This window comes from Microtus oregoni, unplaced genomic scaffold, assembly GCF_018167655.1.
Source record: "Microtus oregoni isolate MIOR12 unplaced genomic scaffold, Mior012 000062F_ref0000492, whole genome shotgun sequence".
Classification (NCBI taxonomy): domain Eukaryota; kingdom Metazoa; phylum Chordata; class Mammalia; order Rodentia; family Cricetidae; genus Microtus; species Microtus oregoni.
In genome coordinates this window covers 3,980,471-4,002,232 of record NW_024543872.1, presented here as the reverse complement: position 1 = coordinate 4,002,232, position 21,762 = coordinate 3,980,471, and the positions used below count along the sequence as shown (strand labels likewise).

Below are 21,762 nucleotides of genomic sequence, written 5' to 3'. Positions count from 1 at the left end.
AAAGAGTTTGAGAAAATCTCATACTAGTGACTTAATGAAGCATCTGAAAGCTCTAGAACAAAAAGAAGTAAATGCCCCAAAAGGAGTAGACAAAGGAAATAATCAAACTGAGGGCTGAAATCAATAAAATAGAAAAAAAAGAAAACAGTGAAGTAAAGAGCTAGTTATTTGAGAAAATCAACAAGATGGACAAACCTTAATTCGAACTAATAGGCAGAGAGAGAATATCCAAATTAACAAAATCAGAAATGAAAAGAGGGACATAACAACAAACACTGAGGAAAATCAGACAGTAATTACGTCATATTTTAAAAACCTGTACTCAACAAAATTGGAAAATCTAAAAGAAATGAAAAAATATTGATAGATACCACATACCAAAATTAAATCAAGACTAGGTAAACAATTAAGATAGAACTATAACCCCTGAGGTAAAAACCCCATGATCATTAAAAGTCTTCCAACAACAACAACAAAACCCAGAGTCAGATGGTTTCAGTGCAGAATTCTAAGCAGACTTTCAAAGAAGTGCTACTACCAGTACTCCTGAAATTATTCCACAAAACAGAAACAGAAGGGACATTGCCAAATTCTTTTATGAGGCCACAATTTACCCTGACACCCACACCATACAAAGATGCAGCAAAAAAGAGAATTACACACTAATTTCCCTCATGAACATTGATTCAGAAATACTCAGTAAAACACTGGCAAACCGAATCCAAGAATACATCAAGAAGATCATCCACCATGATCAAGTGGGCTCCATCTCAGAGATATGGAGATGATTCAACAAACAAAAATCTGTCAATGTAATCCACCACATAAACAAACAGAAAGAAAAAAATGCCACACGATCATCTTATTAAATGTTGAAAAGTCTTTGACAAAATCCAACACCCCTTCATAATAAAAGTTTTGGAGAAACCAAAGATACAAGGAATATATCTAAATATAATAAAAGAAATATGCAGCAAGTCAACAGCCAACCTCAACTTAAATGGAGAGAAACTAAAAGCAATTTCACTAATGTAAGGAACAAGATAAGGCTGACTACTCTTTCTACATCTATTAACAATAACACTCGAAGTTCTAGCTAAAGCAGAAAGACAACAAAAGGAGATCAAGGAATACAGATTGGAAAGGAAGCAGTCAATGTACTGCTTTTCACAGAAGATAGGATAGTATCCAAAAGTGACTTCAAAAATTCAAACCAGGGAACTCCAACAGCTGAGAAACACCTTTAACAAAGTTGCTGGATGCAAGATTTACTAAAAAGAAATATCAGTAGTCCTTTTATATACAAATGATAAAAGGGCTGAAAAAGAAACTAACTTAGCACTAAACAACCAAGTGAAAGACTTTTATGACAAGAAATTCAAGTTTTGGAAAAAAGAAATTGGAGAAGACATCAGAAGAAAAAAACCTTCTCCTTTGCTCATAAATTGGTAGGATTAACTAAGCAAAAATGGCCATCCTACCAAATCCCCATCAAAATTCCAACACAATTTTTTACAGACCTTGAAAGAATAATACACAACTTCATATGGAAAACAAAACAAAACAAAACAAAAACAACGCCCATGATAGCTAAAACAATTCTGTAGAATAATTGAACTGCTGGAGGTGTCACCATCCCTGATTTCAAGCTCCACTACAAAGCTATAATAATAAAAAAAAACAGCATACTATTGGTATAAAAAACAGACAGGTGGATCAATGCAATCAAATCAAAGACTCACACATAAATCCACACACCTATGGACACCTAATTTTTGATAAAGAAGCCAAAATTATACAATGAAGGAAAGAAAGCATCTTCAACAAATTGACCTGGAATAACTGGATGTTGATATGTAAAAGGATTCAAATAACACATGGAGTAGATGGGAGAGTTGGCCCTGTGGTTATAAGAATGGGAGAGCTGTCCCTCATCTCCACCAGCTAGGACACATGCAAGAGCAGACCCCTCACCTTGCCTAGGCAACACAATGGAGTCAACCCCGTTGCCACAGGTATGCATGAACCAGCCCCAAAGTAGTGAACAAGGAAGAGCTGTTTCTGTCACCCATCTGTCCTATGGCAGCATGGGTGAGGGAGAGTTGCCGCCATCCTCCACTCCTATCAAGGCCTGAGACAGGTGTGAGAACAGGCTCTGAGGTCACAAGAACAGGAGTGCTGTCCTGTTGCCCACCAGTTGTAACACTTGGGAGAGAAGGCCCTGCACCTCACCTGAGCAATTCAATAGAACCAGCCTTGTTGGCAGAGGTGTGAGTGAGCCAACTCCAAAGTTGCAAGCATTGGAGAGCTGACCCTACTAGTCTTCTATCATGTGGTGGTGTGGGAGGGTGAGGATGCTCCCCTTATCTCTGCCTTACAGCCTGCAACAGATGAGAGAGCTGGCCCTACCCCTCTTCAGCTGCAGCACTGGGGAAAGGAGTCCTATACCTATCCTGGGCAACACAATAGAGCTGGTCCTAATGGTGTAGGTGTGAGAGAACCAACCCTGAGGATGTGAAAACAGGAGAAATGGACCCACCCCTGGCTCATTGCTGCAGAGCTGAATTAGCTAGGGCAATGCTGGAGAGCTCACCCTGGTGGCGAGGATAGGAAAGGACAGGCAGGCAGACCAACCCTACAGCTGCCCAGAACTAGGGTTATGACTTGGCTGACCTCAGCATCCACCCCACCTATGATCTGCTAGAGCACATGAAGGGACCTGACGTGCAGACTTGAAGCTGAAGGATCTCCACAACATAGGCAACAAGAGAATATCCAAGAGGAGCCCTAATGATGACCCAGCATTAATAGTGTAGCAGAAACCAGAGACATAGAACCAGACCAATGACTCTGAAATAAATTCTTGCAATTAAAGATATGTGAACAAAGGGGTTTCCTGCATGACTGTGTCACACTACAGCTTCTGTGACAAGATTTTAAACTTTTATCTCACTCTTTTTCCTTTTTTTTTCTCTCAAATTTTGTTTCATTTTAGGGGGAGTACAGGGGCAGAGGGTGGATGTGAAGGGATGGGGAAATGAATGGAATCAAGATACATGATTTAAAAGATACAAAGAAAAAAGAAAAAGAAAAAAATAGAAGAATGCAAATAGCTCCATATCTATCACCCAGCACAAAAGTTAAGACCAAATGGACAAAAGAATTCAATATGATTCTAGTTACACTGAATCTGATAGTAGAGAAAGTGGGGAATAGCTTTGAATACTTTGGCAAAGGAGACAACTTCTAAACAGAACACTAGCAGCACAGACACTAAGATCAACAATTAATGCATAGGACCTCGTAAAACTAAAAAGCTTCTGTCAGGCAAAGAGCACTTTCAATAGGACAAAATGGCAGCCTACAAAATAGAAAAAGATCTTCACCAAGTCCACATCCAACAGAGGGTCGATCTCTAAAATATATATTTAAAAAAAAACCTCAAGAAACTAGATATCAAGAAACCAAACAATCCAATGTAGTGATACTTCATTTGTATTTTAGTAAATAAAGCTTGCCTGAAGTTCAGAGAATAAAACAGCCTCACTGAACAGTCTTACAGACCAGGCAATGGTGACACACAACTTTAATCTCAGTAGCCACACTAGTTGCCATAGAAACCTGGTGGTAGTGGTGTATGCCTTTAATCCCAGCACTATAGAGGAATATAAGACTTGAGGAGACAGCTCTCATACACAGTCTCATTCAGAGATTTCTGGAGGCAAAATCACCAATTTGAACCATTTGGTATGAGCCAGTGGCTAGCTGCTTTCCTTTTCTTTTTTTTTTAATTTATTTATTTATTAAGGATTTCTGCCTCCTCCCTGCAACCGCTTCCCATTTCCCTCCCCCTCCCCCAATCAAGTCCCCCTCCCTCATCTGCTCGAAGAGCAATCAGGTTCCATGACCTGTGGGAAGCCCAAGGACCGCCCACCTCCATCCAGGTCTTTGCTTTTCTGACCTTCAGGTTGAACTCAAGTTTCTGTCTCTGTGTTTTTAATCATGCTACAATTCAACTTTTAACATGTGGTACTGACCTAAACAGAGAATTCTCAACATAGTAATTTCAAATGGCAGAGAAACACTTAAAGAAATGTACATCATTCTTAGCTGTCAGGGGAAGGCAAATTAAAATTACTCTGAGATACCATCTTACACCAATCAGAAAGACTAATATCAAGAACACCAATGATAACTTCTGCTGGAGAGGACGTGCAAACTTGTACAGGCACTTTGGAAATAAATATGGCAGTTTATCAGAAAACTGGGAATTAATCTACCCCCAAGATCGTGCTATACCAATCTTGGGCATGTTCCCAAAGGATGATCAATCATACCAGAAGGACACTTGCTCAACTATGCTCATAGAAGCTTTATTTATAATAGTCAGAACCTGAAAACAACGTAGATACCCTTCAACCAAAGAATGGATAAATAAAATATGGTACATTTACACAATGGAGTATTACTCAGCTATTAAAAACAATGACATTCAGAAATTCAAAGGCAAACGGATGGGACTAGAAAAAAATCATACTGAGTGAGGTAACCCAGACCCAGAAACACAAACTAATTATGTACTCAATCTTAAGTGGATATTAGCTCTATAGTAAATTATAACCATGCTACAATCCACAGACCCAGAGAATCTAGTTAACAAGGGTGACCCAAAGGAAACATATGGATCTCCCTGAGAAGGGGAAATAGAAGAGATGTTCTGGGTGAACTGGGGGTGAGTGGGAATGGGAACTTTATGGATTGGGTTGGAGGTAAGTGGAGGGGGGAGGAGTACTGAAATAGATAACTGGAAAGGGGGGACATTTCAGGGTCAGGTAGAAATCTGATGCCAGGGAAACTCCCAAGTCCCTACATCTTCAAGGATCACCCCAGCTAAGTATTCTAGCAATCGTGGATGGGTAACATGGACTGGCCATCTCCTGAGATCAGATTGGAGACTACCCCAACTGTCATCAGAAAGGTATCATTCAGTAACTTATAGAAACAGATGCAGAGACTCACAGTCAAACTCAGGGAATCTTGCTGAATAAAGTAAGGAAAGATTGTAGGAGCCAGAGTAGTCAAGGATATCACAAGAAAACCCACAGAAACAACTAACCTGGCTTGTAGGAACTCACAGAGTCTGAACCAGCAAACAGGGGACTTGAATGTGACTGACCTAGGCCCTCTACATGTATGTGACAGTTTTGTAGCATGCTATACTTGTGGGACTCATAATAATGGGAGCAGAGACTGTCTCTAATGCTTTGGCTTGCTCTTCAGAACCTATTCTCCATACTGGATTAGCTTGTTCAGCCTTAATGCTTAGTCTTAACTGTAACTTGATATCCCAAGCTTTGTTGATACCTATGGAAGGCCTGCCCCTTTCTGAACAAAAACATATGAAAAATGGGTTGAGGTGGACTGGATGGGATAGAAAGGAGGTAAGAGGAGGGAATGGAAGAATTTTATTTGTGGTAAAATATAAAATAATAGAGATGGGTTAATTTTAGATGTAAGAGCTACCTAGCAATATGCTCAAGTAATTGGCCAAGCAGTGTTTTAAATAATATAGTTTTTGTGTGATTATTTCAGGACTAAGTGGCTGGGAACCAACAAGAAGCCTCTCTACCTCCAACAAATCGGCACCTACGTAGCCAACCAAAATCCATGCAAAACCTGAGAAAGCTTTAAAAGGAATCCTAGACACAAAAGAACAGATTTAAGCATGGTTTGGTAGCAGCATTTTCCTGGCTAGGCTCTTTTTGCTAGAAGTACTCAGAGGCATGGCTCCTTTAAGAGAGGTTTTCTTGGTGCCACAGTAGCCGAAAAAAAAGCTGCAGTTATAAAATGCTGGCTTTCTGGGCCATGCTGCCTGCATGACCTCTGGCTCTTTCAGGAGGTCGAGCATTTAAATGGCGTTTGTGGACAGCATGCTACAAGTTACTTGGTAGCAGCATGGGTCAATCAGAGTTGCAATGGTGAGGATGGCTGCCACCTGGCAGTCTCAGGCAATAAATGGATTTCCACCATGTTGGACTGTGCAGAGCAACCAGCTAGAGTCATATATATCCTAGTAATGATGCAGCTTAAGTTTTAAGAAGTGCTTAGCATTTTAAGAAATGCTCCTGGACAGTAAAGAATTACAGATACACAATAGGACAGATTCAGACATAAAAGACCTTTAAATGGGTCACAGTGTTGGATAAATATATGTAGGCTTGGGAGAGAGAAGAAATAGAGAGTCATAAAAGGAAATAAATGGTTTATTAAAAAATAAAACAAAGTCTTTAAAGAGACAGAGTAAGACAGTCATAGAATAAAGGAGTAAAGATAATAGAATAAATATTAAAAAGTAATGAGTAAGAGGTTCTTCTTTTGTTTCCACAGAGGATGAGAACCTGTGGATTGCTTCCAGACTAATATGGCTTGATAGACCACGGACCCCTGAAAGGTTGCTGTGAACACCTCCCAAAAATTACTTCAACCAGCTGCTGGCTGAGATGAACCTAGCACACAGGAAACACCATGAAAGACCTGATTAACAGTGACCCCAATTAGCAGAAAGTAGTCTAGAGAATTAAACCCATATTCCCAAATATTGTTTACAAATGTTTCTTTACATTTAAAGGGAATATTCTATAGAGATTTGTATTTGTATGAATATTGCTCTATTAATACAAGTTTTGTTGAATTTTGTTATATGTATATTTCTGCTCTTGATTAAGGTATTGTGTTTGTACAGCTCATTTAAAAATGTAATGCATAATTAAGAAATATAGGTTAATAGTCATCTATAATAGTCAAGCTTGTAGTCATGTTAGTTAGGTTTTCTAGATATACAGAGATATATTTCAGTTAGATAGGTAATCTTCAAATCTTTCAGAGACCTTCAGAATATGGCATTTAAAATGTTTAAATTATTAACTCAATACTTTTCATGACAATGAGACACATCTGCTCCTGGCAGCACCAATTACTTCAAGAGGAAGATGGGCACTGAAGGCGCTCCTTATGGAGTCTGTTAGCCATTTGAGCAAGAAACTGCTCTTGCCTGGACTGTTTGATGAAATTCTCTATGAACTTGACAAGCTGGACCCACAGAAAAATAACTGCTGAGCTTGTCTAAAGGTGAGATGATCCTTCAGGGTTCCTGCTTCATGAAAGAGTCTGCCACACATTCTACAGGACACAGAAGAAAGTGACTGACAAACTGCCATATAGGCAGAAATATCTTTGAAATTTCCTGCTTCATGGACAAGTCTGCTGGATACTATGGGCCTGTAGGCTGAAGATGGATGCCCCAACAGTACAGAAGAATTTTGGGTGACAGTACAGGCAGTGAGATGTCTCTGTCAATTCTAGAATTTTGGAAGTTGTTTACAATGGACTTTCAATCTACATAGGTAATATTATATCCCGGAGTCTTTGGTGAAGTTGAAGAATTGATAGTTATAGTTTTCCTTAGTTATAATTTTAAAAAAGTAGCTATAAATATTGTAACTATAATTCTTATTTGATGTTTTGTTATATGTAATTTTACTATGTTGAAGATAAAGCCTTCCTTTTCATTTAAACAGAAAAGGGGAGGTAATGTGGGATTCCCCTCTGTATGTTGTGAATATCGTTGGTTAATAAAGGAACTGCTTTGGCCTATAGCAGAGCTATAGGGGAACAGAGATAGGCAGGGAAAACCAAACTGAATTCTGGGAGAAAGGAGGCAGCGACAGAGAAAAACCATGTAACCCTGAGAGATAGCAGAACCTTGCGGACCAAGAGCCTCATGGTAAAATATAAAACAATAGAGATGGGTTAATTCTAGATGTAAGAGTTAGCTAGCAATACACTTAAGAATTTAGCCAAGCAGTGTCTTAAGTAATATAGTTTCTGTGTGATTATTTTGGGGCTAAGTGGCCAGGAACCAACAAGTGGCCTCTCTCCCTCCAACAGCAGATCTCATTATAAATAGTTGTGAGCCACCATGTGGTTGCTAGAAATTGAACTGAAGACCTCTGGAAGAACAGCCAGTGCTCTTAATCTCTGAGCCATCTCTCCAGCCCCTCATCTTTTTCATCTTGCTAATGCCATTTCAGGTTTAACTAGAACTTGATCATCTTGATGGAAAATCCCATGGGAAATTTCCAACTCTACTCTGGAAACCCATGGTCAAAATGCTCTAACTTCCCTTAGCGTCTATTAAACTGTCTGCTGTGTAAACCTCCCCCTTCAACCAACCACTTATCATAGCTTTTATTTTTCTTCTTGCTTACACAAACCTCCCCCTGAAGCTGCAGATTTAGACACCAGTATGAGGTTTTGTCTTTAAAAGCCCCCTGCTTTAAATGCTTGGGAATGCCCTTAGGTTCCTAATGCCGAAGTATAATCCCAACTGGTTGGAATAAAAACTTTCAGTTGGCTATAACTGTGTCTGAGTGGTTATCTCTTGTGAGATCCCCATAAAACAGGCAGGTCACTGTTACAGTTTGTACAGGTCATATCTGGGTGACATTAATAATTACTTTTCTCCTCCAGCGGCGTGTATGGTACCTTCCATCACTATGAAAGACATTCAATAAAGGTGAAGCTTCTAGTTGATTATCGGCTCAATTTCTCCATGCCCTATGACATAAGTATGTGGTGTCTTCAGCAATAGGATCTTACCTTTAGGTTGTGGAGGGTAGCCAAAAGTTTTGACAATAAACCATTATTTTTGGAAGGGTCTTTAAGATCCTTTAAGCCAACAATTCAAATGATGTAATCCATTCACAGTATTAGAGGTTTTATTTGGTAGCATATGATGGGTATTTTCTCACCCATTACATGGTGAGGTGAGACAGCCCCAGGCTGTGGCTCATTTAGCCTAGTCCTGGGCATCTCACTAGACTCTGCCTAGTGGCAGCAGCTGGAGAAACCATGATCTGCAAACTTGTTCATTTCATTGTCCAGGTACCTTCCTTCTCAAGGGCCTGACCGTGTATCATGGCTCCTCAGAGGCTACCTATCTCCTGTGAAAGTCACTGGCAGATCTAGACAAGCAGCAAATATCCACAGGCATGGCCAGAAATGCTGTGTAATCCTTGCCCCAGGGCAGCAAACCCTAGATATGGCTCAGCAGGAACACTCACATCCACAGTGACAATAACTGACCCTAAACAGCAGGGAGAGGAAGTTGAGGGCCATGACCAACCATATAAGAGGACTGACTGCATTTTTTTTTTGAATGTGTAAGACTTTGGGTCTTTGGATTTGGAAAGCAGTTAAATGCTATAAGTATGACTTAATGGACCCTCCTAGTAGAAGCTTGGAAGACAGTAGTGTTGAGAGCAGGGAGTCCCTTGCATGGAGGCTCAGAGAGGCCATTGCCTGAAGCTTGAAAGCGAAGCTTTGACTGTATTGGAGACCCCAAAATGTTGAAAATGCCAGAGCTAGGGGTTGTCTGCTGAGAGCTTCAGAAAGGGAATGGAAAGCAGTCCAAGAAAGAGAACTGTGTTGTTGTCAGCCGAGCTGGAAGGAGCAGGAGATCTAAGTGCTTGTATCTGAGACTCTGGACTTTAGACTTTTAAACAGTCTGGAGACCATGAAATATGGAAGACTTTTGAAGTTGAACTAAAAGCATTTTGTTTTCTGTTATGGCTACAAGCCTATGGGGGCCAAGGAATGAATGAAATATTACAGTTTAAATGGGAATAATCCCACAGGTCCATATATTTGAAGGTTTGAATCCCTATTGTCACTACAGTTTTTTCAATCATAATGCTATATCTAAAAATTTGAGCCCTGGTGGCAGTTTTAATATAACTGGGCCTCATAATCTCATAGGGAGTGGCACTTATTAGGAGGTGGGGCTTTGGTGGAGTGGGTATGGCCATATTGGAGAAAGTGTGTCACTATGGGGGAGGACTTTGAGGTCTCTTCTCACGCTTCACTCAGTGTGACAATCAGTCAGTCCTGTTGCTTCTGAGGCAAGATGTAGGACTCTCAGCTTCAGCATCACATCTGCCTGCAGCTGCCATGCTCCCTATCCTGAAAATAATGGACTGAACCTCTGAAACTACAAGCAAGCCACCTCAGTTAAATGTTTTTATTTATAAGAGTTGCCATGGTCATGGTGTCTCTTCACAGCAATAGAAACCCTAACTAACACAGCCCTTTAAGCAGGAATGCAAATTTGGTGGGCTGAGCCGGGCCTGGCTCTTTGAGAATGAATACTCAGGAAAGAAACCATTTTGAGCTGTCAGGGAGAGCCATCTTTCTCCTGAACCACTGATGGGCTTTGACCTCACAGATGATATGGATTTTTAAGTGATTTCTGCCCATATATATTCAGGTTTCCAAGAAACTCAGATAGAGTTTACAACTTATTGCTGAGAACTGGGGAGGCTATGCAATCACACATAAAGAAAATGCCATGGTTTATTAGGCTATTAGTTTTACTTTATGCCTCCACTTTTCTTCTGATTTTTTCTCCCCTCTAGTACTCTCATGCATATATGTTCATTGTGCAAGCACACATGTAAACATGGAGGCCAGAACAGCCTTGGGTGTTAGTCCTCTGTCACTGTTTGCTTTGGCTTTAGAAGAGAGTGTCTCAGTGGTCTGGAATTCATTGGGTAGGCATGGTGGTTTGAATGATGACAGCTCCCCATAGTTTCTCATGTTTGAATATTTGGTCCCTTGGTTAGCTGGACTGCTTGGGAAGGATTAAGAGCTGTGGCCTTGTTGGAGTAGGTATGGCCTTGTTATAGGAAGTGTATCACTAGAGGTGAGGTTTGAGGTTTCAAAAGCAGGTATCTGTATCTCTCAGGATATAGAAGTTTCAGCTATTGCTCCAGTGGCACACCTGTCTGCTTCCTGACCTGATGGTCATGTACTCGACTACTCTCAGGAATCGTAAGAACCAAATTAAATGCTTTCTTTTATAAGCGTTTCTTTGGTCGTGGTGTCTCTTCACGCCAATAGAAGACTCAGACAGTAGGCTAGGCTGAGTTCCACCTATCTTCACCTCTCAAGTTTTGGGGTTAAAAGCATGGGCCATACCGTATAGCTTTTCTTTAACATGGGTTTTGGAAATCAAACTCATGCCGTTATGTTTTCAGGGTGAGCACTGTCCACCGGGCATCCATCTTCTCACCCTTTACTCTGCATTTTTAAAGAGTGCATTCGATTTATAAAATGTTAGAATCCTCAGCTATTTCATAAGTGGTTAAAAATACCAAAGAATAAGTAAGCATACTGACACAATTTTTTTTTTCATTTTCTCCAACTATTATGCTTTAAAAATATCAATTTCAGGACAAGATTTTGATGGTCATGTAAGAGTGTTTTGTAGACACTGAGGTGTAGTAGTGTTCATTATTGTTTGGTTTTTATTCTAAAGGAATCGTGTGTGTGTGTGTGTGTGTGTGTGTGCAATAATGCAATGCACAAATGCAATAGAAATGCATCATCTTTGGGAAGTGTGAACTTAAAGGCCAAGAATTAAACTGCCCTTGATCTACAGTGAATGTTTAGAGAGTAAACAATATAATCAGTCAGCTCAGGCCAGAAACGTCACCGGGGCAGCTTATGTGACAGGTGTCTTTTGACAACCAAACAACTTTCAGATATTTCAAATTAATGTTCTTGGCTAGTTCAGCCAAAAGGCAATGAGTCCAATTATTCAGGAGACTGGAAAGGGGACAGAGATGGAAGTGACAGCCAAGGCTGCCATCCACAAGATGAACACACACACACATAAGACAGGACAGCCTGAGGCTAGTGAGAAACCCATGTGATTTGTAACTGAACTCAAACAACTCATATCCTTTCCCCAAAATAGTGTAACATGGCCACACAGGCGTGCTGTGAAAAGAATGTTTTAAGAACCTCTGAGTCCAAATACCATCATTATAAACAGTCTGATAATAGCAGCATTGTTATAAACACAACCAGACCCCAGAGCACAGCGTTAGTATAGGAAGGTCAGGGTGGGAAAGGATGTTGACATAGTGGACATTTTAAATCAATTTATTTTAGCATGTTATAAATGCCTGCCATTTATCACAGTCATAACTTTCTGGTCAGTCTTGCTAAGTATATCTGCTGACATCTTTGTGTCCCATTTGGCCTATGGTAGTGGGCTGTTCTCTCAGAACAATTGATCACTTGTGCCATTTTATGTCCTAAAAGAAAGAGCATAAGGCTCTCCTTCTAGTTGAGGAATTACTGAGAGTCTGGAAGATCTCAAAGCGAGCTTCCCAAAGGGTTTTCCTCTAGATAGATAGTCCCAGAGCTCAAACCTGCAGGGCTAAGTGTACCTTTCCCACAGCACAGCCTCAGTTTTGTTTGTTCTGCTGAGACTTGACTGTCTGCTCATCACAAAGAACCAAAAACAAGAGCTCTTTACACATCAGCATTTTATGTTGTTGAAATACAAGCTTTTTAACACTTGAATGTGCTCTAGCATTAGACATGTCCACAATATTTACAATCTTTGACCTATAACTGAACATCTAGCAATTTGTTCACGGGAGATATTCTAAAGTGAGACAAAACCTGACACACAAACACTCATTTTCGCTATTTAAGATTAAGATGCTAAAATAAAAACATCTAGCTTCATTGATCAATAGCAGAGGTGGTTAATAAACTGCACTAGAACTACAAGACAAAATGTTGTATTGTGCTTGCACTGAAATTATATTAATGAGGAGGTTTAAGAAACAGGAAATGCTTACAAGCCAATATTATATGAATGAGCCATAATGACGACTTAAGTACACTGTATGGCTTTAACTGTGTAAGCATGCACAAAGGCCTTAAGGAAACACAGGGAAATACCAACAGTGACTGATTGTGGGATGGGGTAGTTCAAGAGACTTTCAGTTCTTATAAATGATCTAGTAACATCAATTTTATTATAAAGCAACCAAGTCCCACAGGGCAGAGGCACACTGTTCAAGGCTGTAATTTACAATGCAGGTGGTAATACAGAGATTACTGTGCAAGAACAATATGCAGAACCACACTGAGTAGCAATTGTGTGGTACACTTCATCACTACAAGGGGGTGCCTCTTAGTGGCCGCTTTGAAGTTAGCAGCTGGGTACAGATCTTATGACAGTAAATGGCTTCTGTCCTCAAAGGCAAAGACAATGACTAGGCTAATGCTAGTCTATTCTGAAGGGCAGGAAAACATTTCCAAGAACGGAAAAAGTAAAAAGTTTAGTACTTAAAAGCTAACATCCAGGGATATAATATCATTGTCCTCAGTGAAAAATAACTTGGAAGCTGGGTCAGCTCCAAGAACAGCAACCTGAGCTTCTGATAATCCATTTAACACAACCTTCAGCTCACAAAGACTACACGAACACAGCAGGCATGCTCTGTGAATACAGCTCTGTGCAGTAAAGGCAGTTGCTCCTTGGACATTGCCCAGGATTCAGGAGAACACAAGTGATGGAGAGGGTGGAGTAGGTTCTGGCAGCCCCAGATTTGGCATAAAATGTGGACCACAACAAGCAACAATCGCAAGAAAAACACAGCCTTTTCATGTTTTCAAATTCCAATTAAGAGGTTAACTCATGTTTTTATTTGACAATTAGAGGAATATACAATTATTTATTTATTACTAGATGCGAGGGGGGAATTGGACATGAAGGATTATCAGGCTCTTTTGTGCAGTAAAGAGCGACAATAAACAGACTTTTAATTATTTTGAACAGCAGTTTGGCACTCTTGGTTTTACATGAATCCCATGCTTTGTCTGCATTTGGAGGTGTGACGTTACAGTGTGTGAGCAACTTTGAGCATGAAACAGCAGCACCATAGGGAACAGAATGCTCTTCCTCAGAGTGGAGGGGGATCCCCTTGCCCGGTGGTACACAAATGCAAGCTTAAGTCAGCATTATGCCTGCCTGAGACCCATTCACGCCTGGGAAGTCCATGATATTATGCCACAAAGTAAAGACAAGCCGTTCTTTACCTCCCTTCTAGGGAAGGTATCTGCAGTACACAATCATAAGTTTCTTAATTTTCTCCAACCGCTATGCACGAGGCATGATCTGGGAAGAACATCTGGAAGACAGACGGTCTGCCTTCCTCGGAGCTCTGTTCAGTGTTCTTGATACTGTTCTAGACACTTCCCACAAGTCTGGCTCTCTGAATCTGAACAGCAGCAAAGTCTAAGGCTTAGGGTCTCCACCCTTCATTCCCACACATCCAGGACCAGGACCGCTCCCTACAAGGAATCACTCTACAGACTCAGGGTAAGAATCTAACAGGCAGAGGAGAAAAACTCTGTGACAGAAAAAAAAAATGTCTTACACTCAAGGAAGACAATGACATTATATTAACCTAGAAGTGATTCACTTTGCTTTGGATAATTCTCCCTCCCTCCCACCCCCACTTAGAGTTTCTTTTCCTTGATTCTCTTCACCAACCTACCCCTTCCTCCCCACACACCTACCTCTGCCTTGCTTTTTAACACTTACTACTTCGTCATTCCCATTACACTGGAAAATGTGCCCACCCTTATTTGGTGTTTCTGTGTGCTCAAATGATATTGCAAGTTGAATGACTTATATCAGCTAAAGAGACGTGGGAAATGTCGGAAAATGAGAGACTAGAAAGGAACCACACAAGGAAGGGCCTGAAACAGGGAGAGGACATTTAAAAAATGCTGCAAGGCAGTCGCAGTACAGGAAGCACGAGAGCTGAGAAAACCCTAGCCAAGGTCTACAAAGGAAAATAGCAAAAATATCTTAAAATCTTACAGCATATAAAATTGTATAAAATATCATATAAGCAAGGAAAAACAAAAAGAAATGTAATTCTCTACAGTCTGTTTCGAGAATCCATCACTGGATGATATGTATGGCTATAGAGGCTCACTGTAAAGCTACACGCATTAACATGGGATTGCTTTTAGGCCAGCGCATGTATCACATCTATACCTATTTGAAGAGAAGGATAGTAGTCTACAAAGCCGCATCCCTAGTGTAGAGCACACAAGAGGAGCAAAGTTAAGCAGAGTTGTGCTTCGTGAGCACCTGTTTAAAAGCCATTCCAGTCACAGGACTCCACAGTGAGCTTGCCTGTGAGTGCTCGTGTAAGCACAGACATAGTGAGCTTGCCTGTGAGTGCTCGTGCAAGCACAGACATAGTGAGCTTGCCTGTGAGTGTGCAGGTAAGCACAGCCATCAGCTTCTGGGAGGGATGCATGTCTCAGAGGCAACGGCTGAAGCTGACCACTCCAGAAAAGATGCCCCATAGTGACACTGACTGTGGACTCTTACAGCCAACAATCACCCAGAAGGTAGAGGAATCCTCAGGACTACAGGGCAAGTGTGCCCTGGGCCAGCTGAAAGGTCCCGCCATTCCCACTGCTTCTGGCTCTGCAATGGCCACTTAGTTTGGGAACAAGTGTATCAAGGAAGCCTACCACTGCCGGTGTTAACCTGTTTCACTTGAACAAAAGCCAGGACTAATGGTAATTCATCTCTAATATGTGTGCCAATATTTTAGTTGAAAATGGGAAGGAGGGATGATATAAGAAGGTAATTTGGACTTAATCCTTAAAGATGACCATGAACTTCTCAGTTCAGGTTCTCTGCTGCACCGCACCGTTGCTCATGGTGAAAGCAAGCCCCTATGGGAAACAGTTCTTGCTCATCACTGACCACCTTCTGGAGATCACCTTCGCACTCAAGTGTCCAATGAGAACCCCCAATTTTCTTACCTCCCTAGACTCACAGTTGTCAACAATCCAGCACAATCTGCAGATGGCCTTGATTACATCTGGACTCCAGTGCCACCTCTGTGCCCACCAGTGTCCCTGCTTGGACAGAGCATAATGAGTCTCCTGGTTTCTCAGGAGCACTGTTGTTTTCATGACTGGCTTCTCACTATGCTCGCGTGCTCAGTGATAATGAGGCCTTGAATCACAGATTGCTGCTAATGAATTACACGTATAATTTCCCATTTGTTCAAGAATAAGAACCAATAGAACATCATTAGTGAAACATTATGCTCTGTAACACTCGGCTTTGCTGCAGCTCGGCGCTGTGCCCACCATGCTGGCAGAGTAGACTGTGCAGTGGTTTCTCATGATGCAGGAAGAGTGTTTTCTACTGGCTCCAAAGAAGTCCAAGTTTCAGCCTGGGTTCTAGAGTCATGGCTGTTTCAGGTAGCTCTGTGCCATCATCCTTCTTGGCTCATAATTCTCTGAAGAACTTCATTTCATTGATTTGATTCTTTTTGTTCTTTCTCAAATTTAAAGGTCACAGAAACTATTTTCCATCTATTTTTGTGCACTCGTTGGCTTTAACAATTTCCCCAAATAGCCTGATGTTTTCCTTCTTTAGTGATAAGCTATTGGTGTAATTAGAGTATGTCTGCCTTTACCCAGAATGCATGTCTCCTGAATGTAGCCATGTGGATGGTGAAGATGTTGCATATGTGTTGAAGGAAATTTGAACTTTGCATTGAAAGGGATGGTATGATCCCAACTGACAGCTCTGTTCAGGCTTCCTGAGTGTTGGCTGGGTGCCAGGCACTGTGATAGACCAGGACTGTAAGTCTTGCAGTGTTGGGGGCATCTCAAAGTAGGAAGCAAGTGTCTGACTGGGAGAAAAGGTATTCCCCCAATCTTCTTTATTTGGAAAATTATGCTACACTCAGACTTCCACTCCTGGAATCTTCTCTGTCTCATTATGAGAAAGGATTTTCTGCTTTTTACCTATTGGTTTCCTCGCACTCAATGGGAGAACATTATAAAATGTTTCTCATTATCAAAACCTCTACTCAGACATTAACAAAAACCAGAAGAAAATACACACTATCCCTATATCCTTCCAGCCACCTACCTACCCCATCTATCTGTCTATCTAAGGAAAAGTGATCTATGAGATAAGAGAGAGTTCTGGTCCAAACTTGTACAAATAGTCTCCCTCTCCTCTCTGCGTTCTCTCTCTCTCTCTCTCTCTCTCTCTCTCTCTCTCTTTCTCTCTCTCCCCGCCCCTCTCTCTCTTCCCCCTTTCCCTCCCCCCTCCCTCTGTCATTCCAAGATAACAGTGTCCTTTCCTTCTCATTTTTACACTTTCTAAAGCCATGGCTGGAGGTGGAACTCCATCTGAGCTTCCGCAAATAAGATGAGTCCCTAACACCAGGTTGTCTTTGTCTTTGGTGCTTAGCGTGACTTTAATGGTTAAGGGTATTCATGTGTAGACTCCTGTCAGATGTTTTTCATAGCTTTTAAAAACTCCGAGAATAAAATGGTCAGTGGAAGAAAGTCCATTGACGGTTTAGAAACGCAGCTTCTAATTGCTGCCATAAACTATTAGGGCTCACAGACTAGGAAAGACAGCTAAGGATAAGAAATAAAATACTGACTTCTGTACGTATCAGTTACTCTGGCCCAAGATCAGCCCACAGTGACACAGCTTGGATAGAGGCTCATTGGGTAATGTGAAGATGCAGCTCAGGAGCTGGCTCCAGCTATCATGTTACACCCAGGAACGTGAAAGGCTCTTGGCTTGTCTAATACTAATGAGCATGAGGCCGCTGCTGTGTCCACAGTGTTACACTGTAACTCGGTGTGCAAGGCTGTGGTGTGTGCATGAGCCAGAGCCGGGAGAGTGACGAGCACAGAGGGATAACGCTGGTGGAATGTTGATGCTAAACTCAGAAGAAGCCATTTCAAGAAAAGTAAAACCCACAGAAAACATGCCACAACCTTGGAAATCGTGTTTCTTCCCTTGAATACTGACCTGGAATAATGACTCTCGTGTGTTATCAGGTCTAAGATCAGTTCAGAGCACAGTAACATGTTTTGCATGCTTTTAACAAATGACTCTGTGTTTTTATTCGATGTGTCTTAAGACGAGAAATTAAAAAGTTTGGGTCTACATTAGCCAAGCTTTTGTGCCTCCTGAGTGTTCTAAGCAAACTGTAATGGCATGAAGTTCTCCTCCCCTTCATTTACAACTGATTAATGACTAACAGCAAATTTTAAACTATCTTCACTGGTTCTAGAAAAAAAAATGGCTATATTCCTATTTCTTTTCATATATTGTGTAGTGTTGTTTTCTATATTATAAAATGAAGCAGTAGGCATTCTATATCAACTGCCCAAATGCTTCACATACAAAAATACAGAGTAGATGTGAGGTAAAAGGCCAGTGTCCAAGGACATAAACTGGCATATACTTGATTGCATTTAACTGACATACTGAATCATTCTACCTCCAAGAAGACAGTTTGCAAGCCGATGACCCCTGGACAGCATATACAGCTCATAAGCACATTTTGTTTGACCAGTGCAGTGTAAGCATCTGAGTTAGATGCCAATGTGTAAAACCTTTTTACAAAGCCCGGGTACCTACATAGCACAAATATAGCCCATGATACTGGACCGCTGCCTTCTTACAACAGCACCAGCCCTCACCTCTGCTCTTCCCAGCATCACCAATCCCTGACCACTCTCAGTCATTCCCCAGGATTCTCGCTCTTCCTGACTGTCTCCCTGGTAGCAAAGCCCATCAAACTGACCCGTATTACAATAATTAGATATGGCATGGCTTGTTCTAGTCAGACACTTGACCCTTTATGTTTTCAACTCATTTAAGTTGGAGTTTCATGATTTACTGTTAGGAAAGCAGGCAGAACAGTAGAAAAGGGTTGGTGATATGATGAGGCCAAATGTACAACCAACAGAGGAAAGTTGTGTGAATTTCAGGAACTGTGTTCCAGGCAACAACTTTCTTCATATGTTCCTGCTGAAGCCCTTTTCTATGAGCCTCTTGGTCACTGTCTTATTTAACTGATGAAGAAATACCAATTACTTACTTTAGCAATACAGAAACTTTAAAATAACTGTCTTTATACTTTAGTTTAGAAATGAAATTTATGGAATTCATTTAAACCAATTTCTCACTTTCTTCCTCACTTTCTTCCTATCATTAATTCTATGTGACATGCTTTACTTTCAGAAGAAACTTAAAATTACATAATAAAAAACATTCATATGTAAATCACACCAAGGGAAAGAAAAATCACATTTTCCTTGTCCTCCACTGAATCCCATTTACTGTTTGGCTTCAGGATAATCTATTTTTATCCCCTTTTCCTGCTGTATCTATTATCCTTATTTTCTATTTTTGCTATTAATCAACTCCTTCATGGAGTTAAAATTCTTCTAAAATGAAAACTAGTACCTGACATATCTATCTTTCTGATTCTGAGTGCCTTAACACTTCCCTTTCTAAAAAGTTTATAAAGTAATGAAGTCAACTCACAGACACCCAAAAGAAGAGGACCAGGAAGTGGTCAATGTTTCAGTGACCTCTTAGTGATGGATGCTGCCCAGTAAAAAAACTGGGGAACTCACTGACATATGGTCATCAGCAAACACACTGAGGTTTATATTCATGAATTTACAGATAATAAATTAAGCATTAAATACATATTCCTGTAGGATAATCTCCTCTGAAGAGACGAGCAAGTTCATATTACACAAATGGGAAAAAAAAAGCATAAGAACAAAATTTAAGCATTAAAAGATAATGTCGAGGAAATGAGTGTTCTCAATTGGAAAAAAGAACCAAAAATTGGCTTTTCACTGGAGTTGTGACAAAGGCCAGCCTGGCTATCATTGCCATCATGAGCTAGTATGAAAGGCAACATCTAAGTCAAAAGCACTAACAAAAACAAAATGGCAGTCACTGTGCGGGGTACTTTTCCAGGCCTCAATCAGCACATCCAGGAGGTCAGGTTTTTTTTTTTCCAGGCTCATCAGGTGCTGTGAAAGCCAAATTAATAATAATGGGTTGTAAAATGGCCTTTCATGTTTGATTACTGCTTCGAGGGTGGGGCAAACACAAAATAAAAGCAAAGCAGAACAAACCTCAAGTGGGGTTTGTGTGCTCAGGTGAAAAAAAAAATCCCCCATAATTCTAAGACCGCAAGCCACCCCCCTGAGGCCCCTGGGAAGAGACAGCATGAGAGAAGGCCAAATGTGGGGCTTGGGATTGAAAGCTGTACACCTTCCCCAGATAGGGGTCTTTGTGGAAGAAGGAGAGTGAAGAAGCTCAGCTAAAATGGCGCGAGACACTGGCAGCCTCAGTCTATGTGAGGTCTTTTCTACTCTTCTGGATCTGAAAGAAAGAAAAAGAAAAAGAAAGGTGTCAATGCTGCCTTCCCTCCCCTCCACCCTCAGGCCTCCGGAGGAAAAAAATCTGGGGGCAAAACGTCAAGGAGATCAATGGAACACTTCAGACTAGTTGTGGCAGAAAACCAGTTGAGAGATAGGAGAACTCCTCTCCCCAAAACAAGACTCACTCTATACCCAAGGACCATCTCAGTGGAAAATCTTAAACCCCGACACACATACAAATGTAAGGGGTCATTAAACTGGGTCTGTAGACATTCAGTTCAAGCAGTGTAGTTAATAAGCCACTTTATTTTGTAACCGAGAAGACAGTGGCTGATAGTCTGGCCTGTGTATTTCAGTGGTCAGTGGGATCAGAAGAAATTGGATCACTCTAATCTTGTTTCCATGCAAAGAAAAACTTTCTTAGCAAGCTTGTCCCATTTATAGAAGTTTCCTAAAGACATTGCAAACAAGACATTGCATTCTCCAGCCCAAATCACCATGCAGACGGATCCAGAGTAAGAGCAGAGGAAGAAAACAAAGGGGGAAACAGTATTAAATCTGTGGAAATAGACAATATTGGGACTTCTTCCCCAACCCGGTGAACTCTATCTCATGTTATCTCATGGATCCTGGAGGGAATTTAAAACAGTAACACCCCCTACAAGACTGGCTGGCAATGGTCCATTCATCAAGTCAGTGATCCTTCCCTGTGTAAAATGTTCCCTTCTGGAATATGGCAGTGCTGGGTTCTAGTCTTCAGGAAGGGTCACAGCCTCATGCACAGAAGGTTTCTGGGGCATCTCAGGACAAGGAAAGTCTCCCCTTCAGCTTTCAAGATCTCCTAAATAAGACTTAGCTGAAATTAGGCAGAAAACTAGTTAGGAGCTAGGAAGAGTCCCTTTTGGTCTATTGTAATTACAGCCAATTCTCAGCTTTCCAGGGACCATTGATCCAGACTTCCTGCTGCTCCTCTCCATTTGGGGCTTGATGTTTGCTACATTTACCCCCCATTAGCAACTACACCCATTAGGGAGAAATAAAAGAAGAAAGAAAACCTTGGATCAGTCTCTCTCCTCTGTTGGTAGCAAAGAAGACATGTCAGGAAGGGAAGGACACAGGACAAATGTGGATTAGAATTTTTCTGTAAGCTATACAGTTTGGTCCCCAAGGGAAATGAAAGCTGGATCTCTCAGTGCTCAGGCCCTGTCATTATCAGCTCATCACTAGACTCCTGGGAGATGGTCTTCATGGCAATCATCATTCCCAGGCACCCCTGGGTGCTCTCCTGCAAAACCCAGTTCTGTTACAATGGATGGCATATGTTGGAAGGAAACTGAGGACAGTTCTCAAAAGCACCATCACTAAGCCTAGTTAGCCAACGAGGAGTGTGACAGCTGCCTGTTGTCCCAAGTAGCCATTATGGGGCTCTCAGGGACCTGCTGTCCAGACTTGATCCAGAGATGGAACATGGAACTCGCGGTCTTTGAGGGATTCAAAGGCCACCAGACGATCTTCCCATCTTTCTAATCACAGCTTGAGTGTGAGACAGTGTAGAAGATAGATTTAAAACAGAGTAGCCTTGCTTATTCTGTCTTTCCTATAGCATTCTGCGGGTATGAGGTGTTCAGTGTGGCT

The 21,762-nt window shown here is 41.2% G+C and overlaps 1 protein-coding gene across 6 annotated transcripts in view; it reads right to left on the bottom strand.

The window, feature by feature from the left end:
* Pde1c (phosphodiesterase 1C) overlaps positions 1 to 21,762 on the bottom strand; it is a 455,584-nt gene that overhangs the window by 19,607 nt on the left and 414,215 nt on the right. The window contains exon 18 of one of the 6 annotated variants that reach the window (XM_041640292.1): positions 19,301 to 20,128. The exons of the other annotated variants lie outside the window; for them this stretch is intronic. Coding sequence (XP_041496226.1) covers positions 20,115 to 20,128 — 14 coding nt within the window. The 3' untranslated portion in view covers positions 19,301 to 20,114. Of the gene's footprint in view, positions 1 to 19,300; positions 20,129 to 21,762 lie in introns of those variants that run through there. 6 annotated transcript variants of the gene reach the window in all.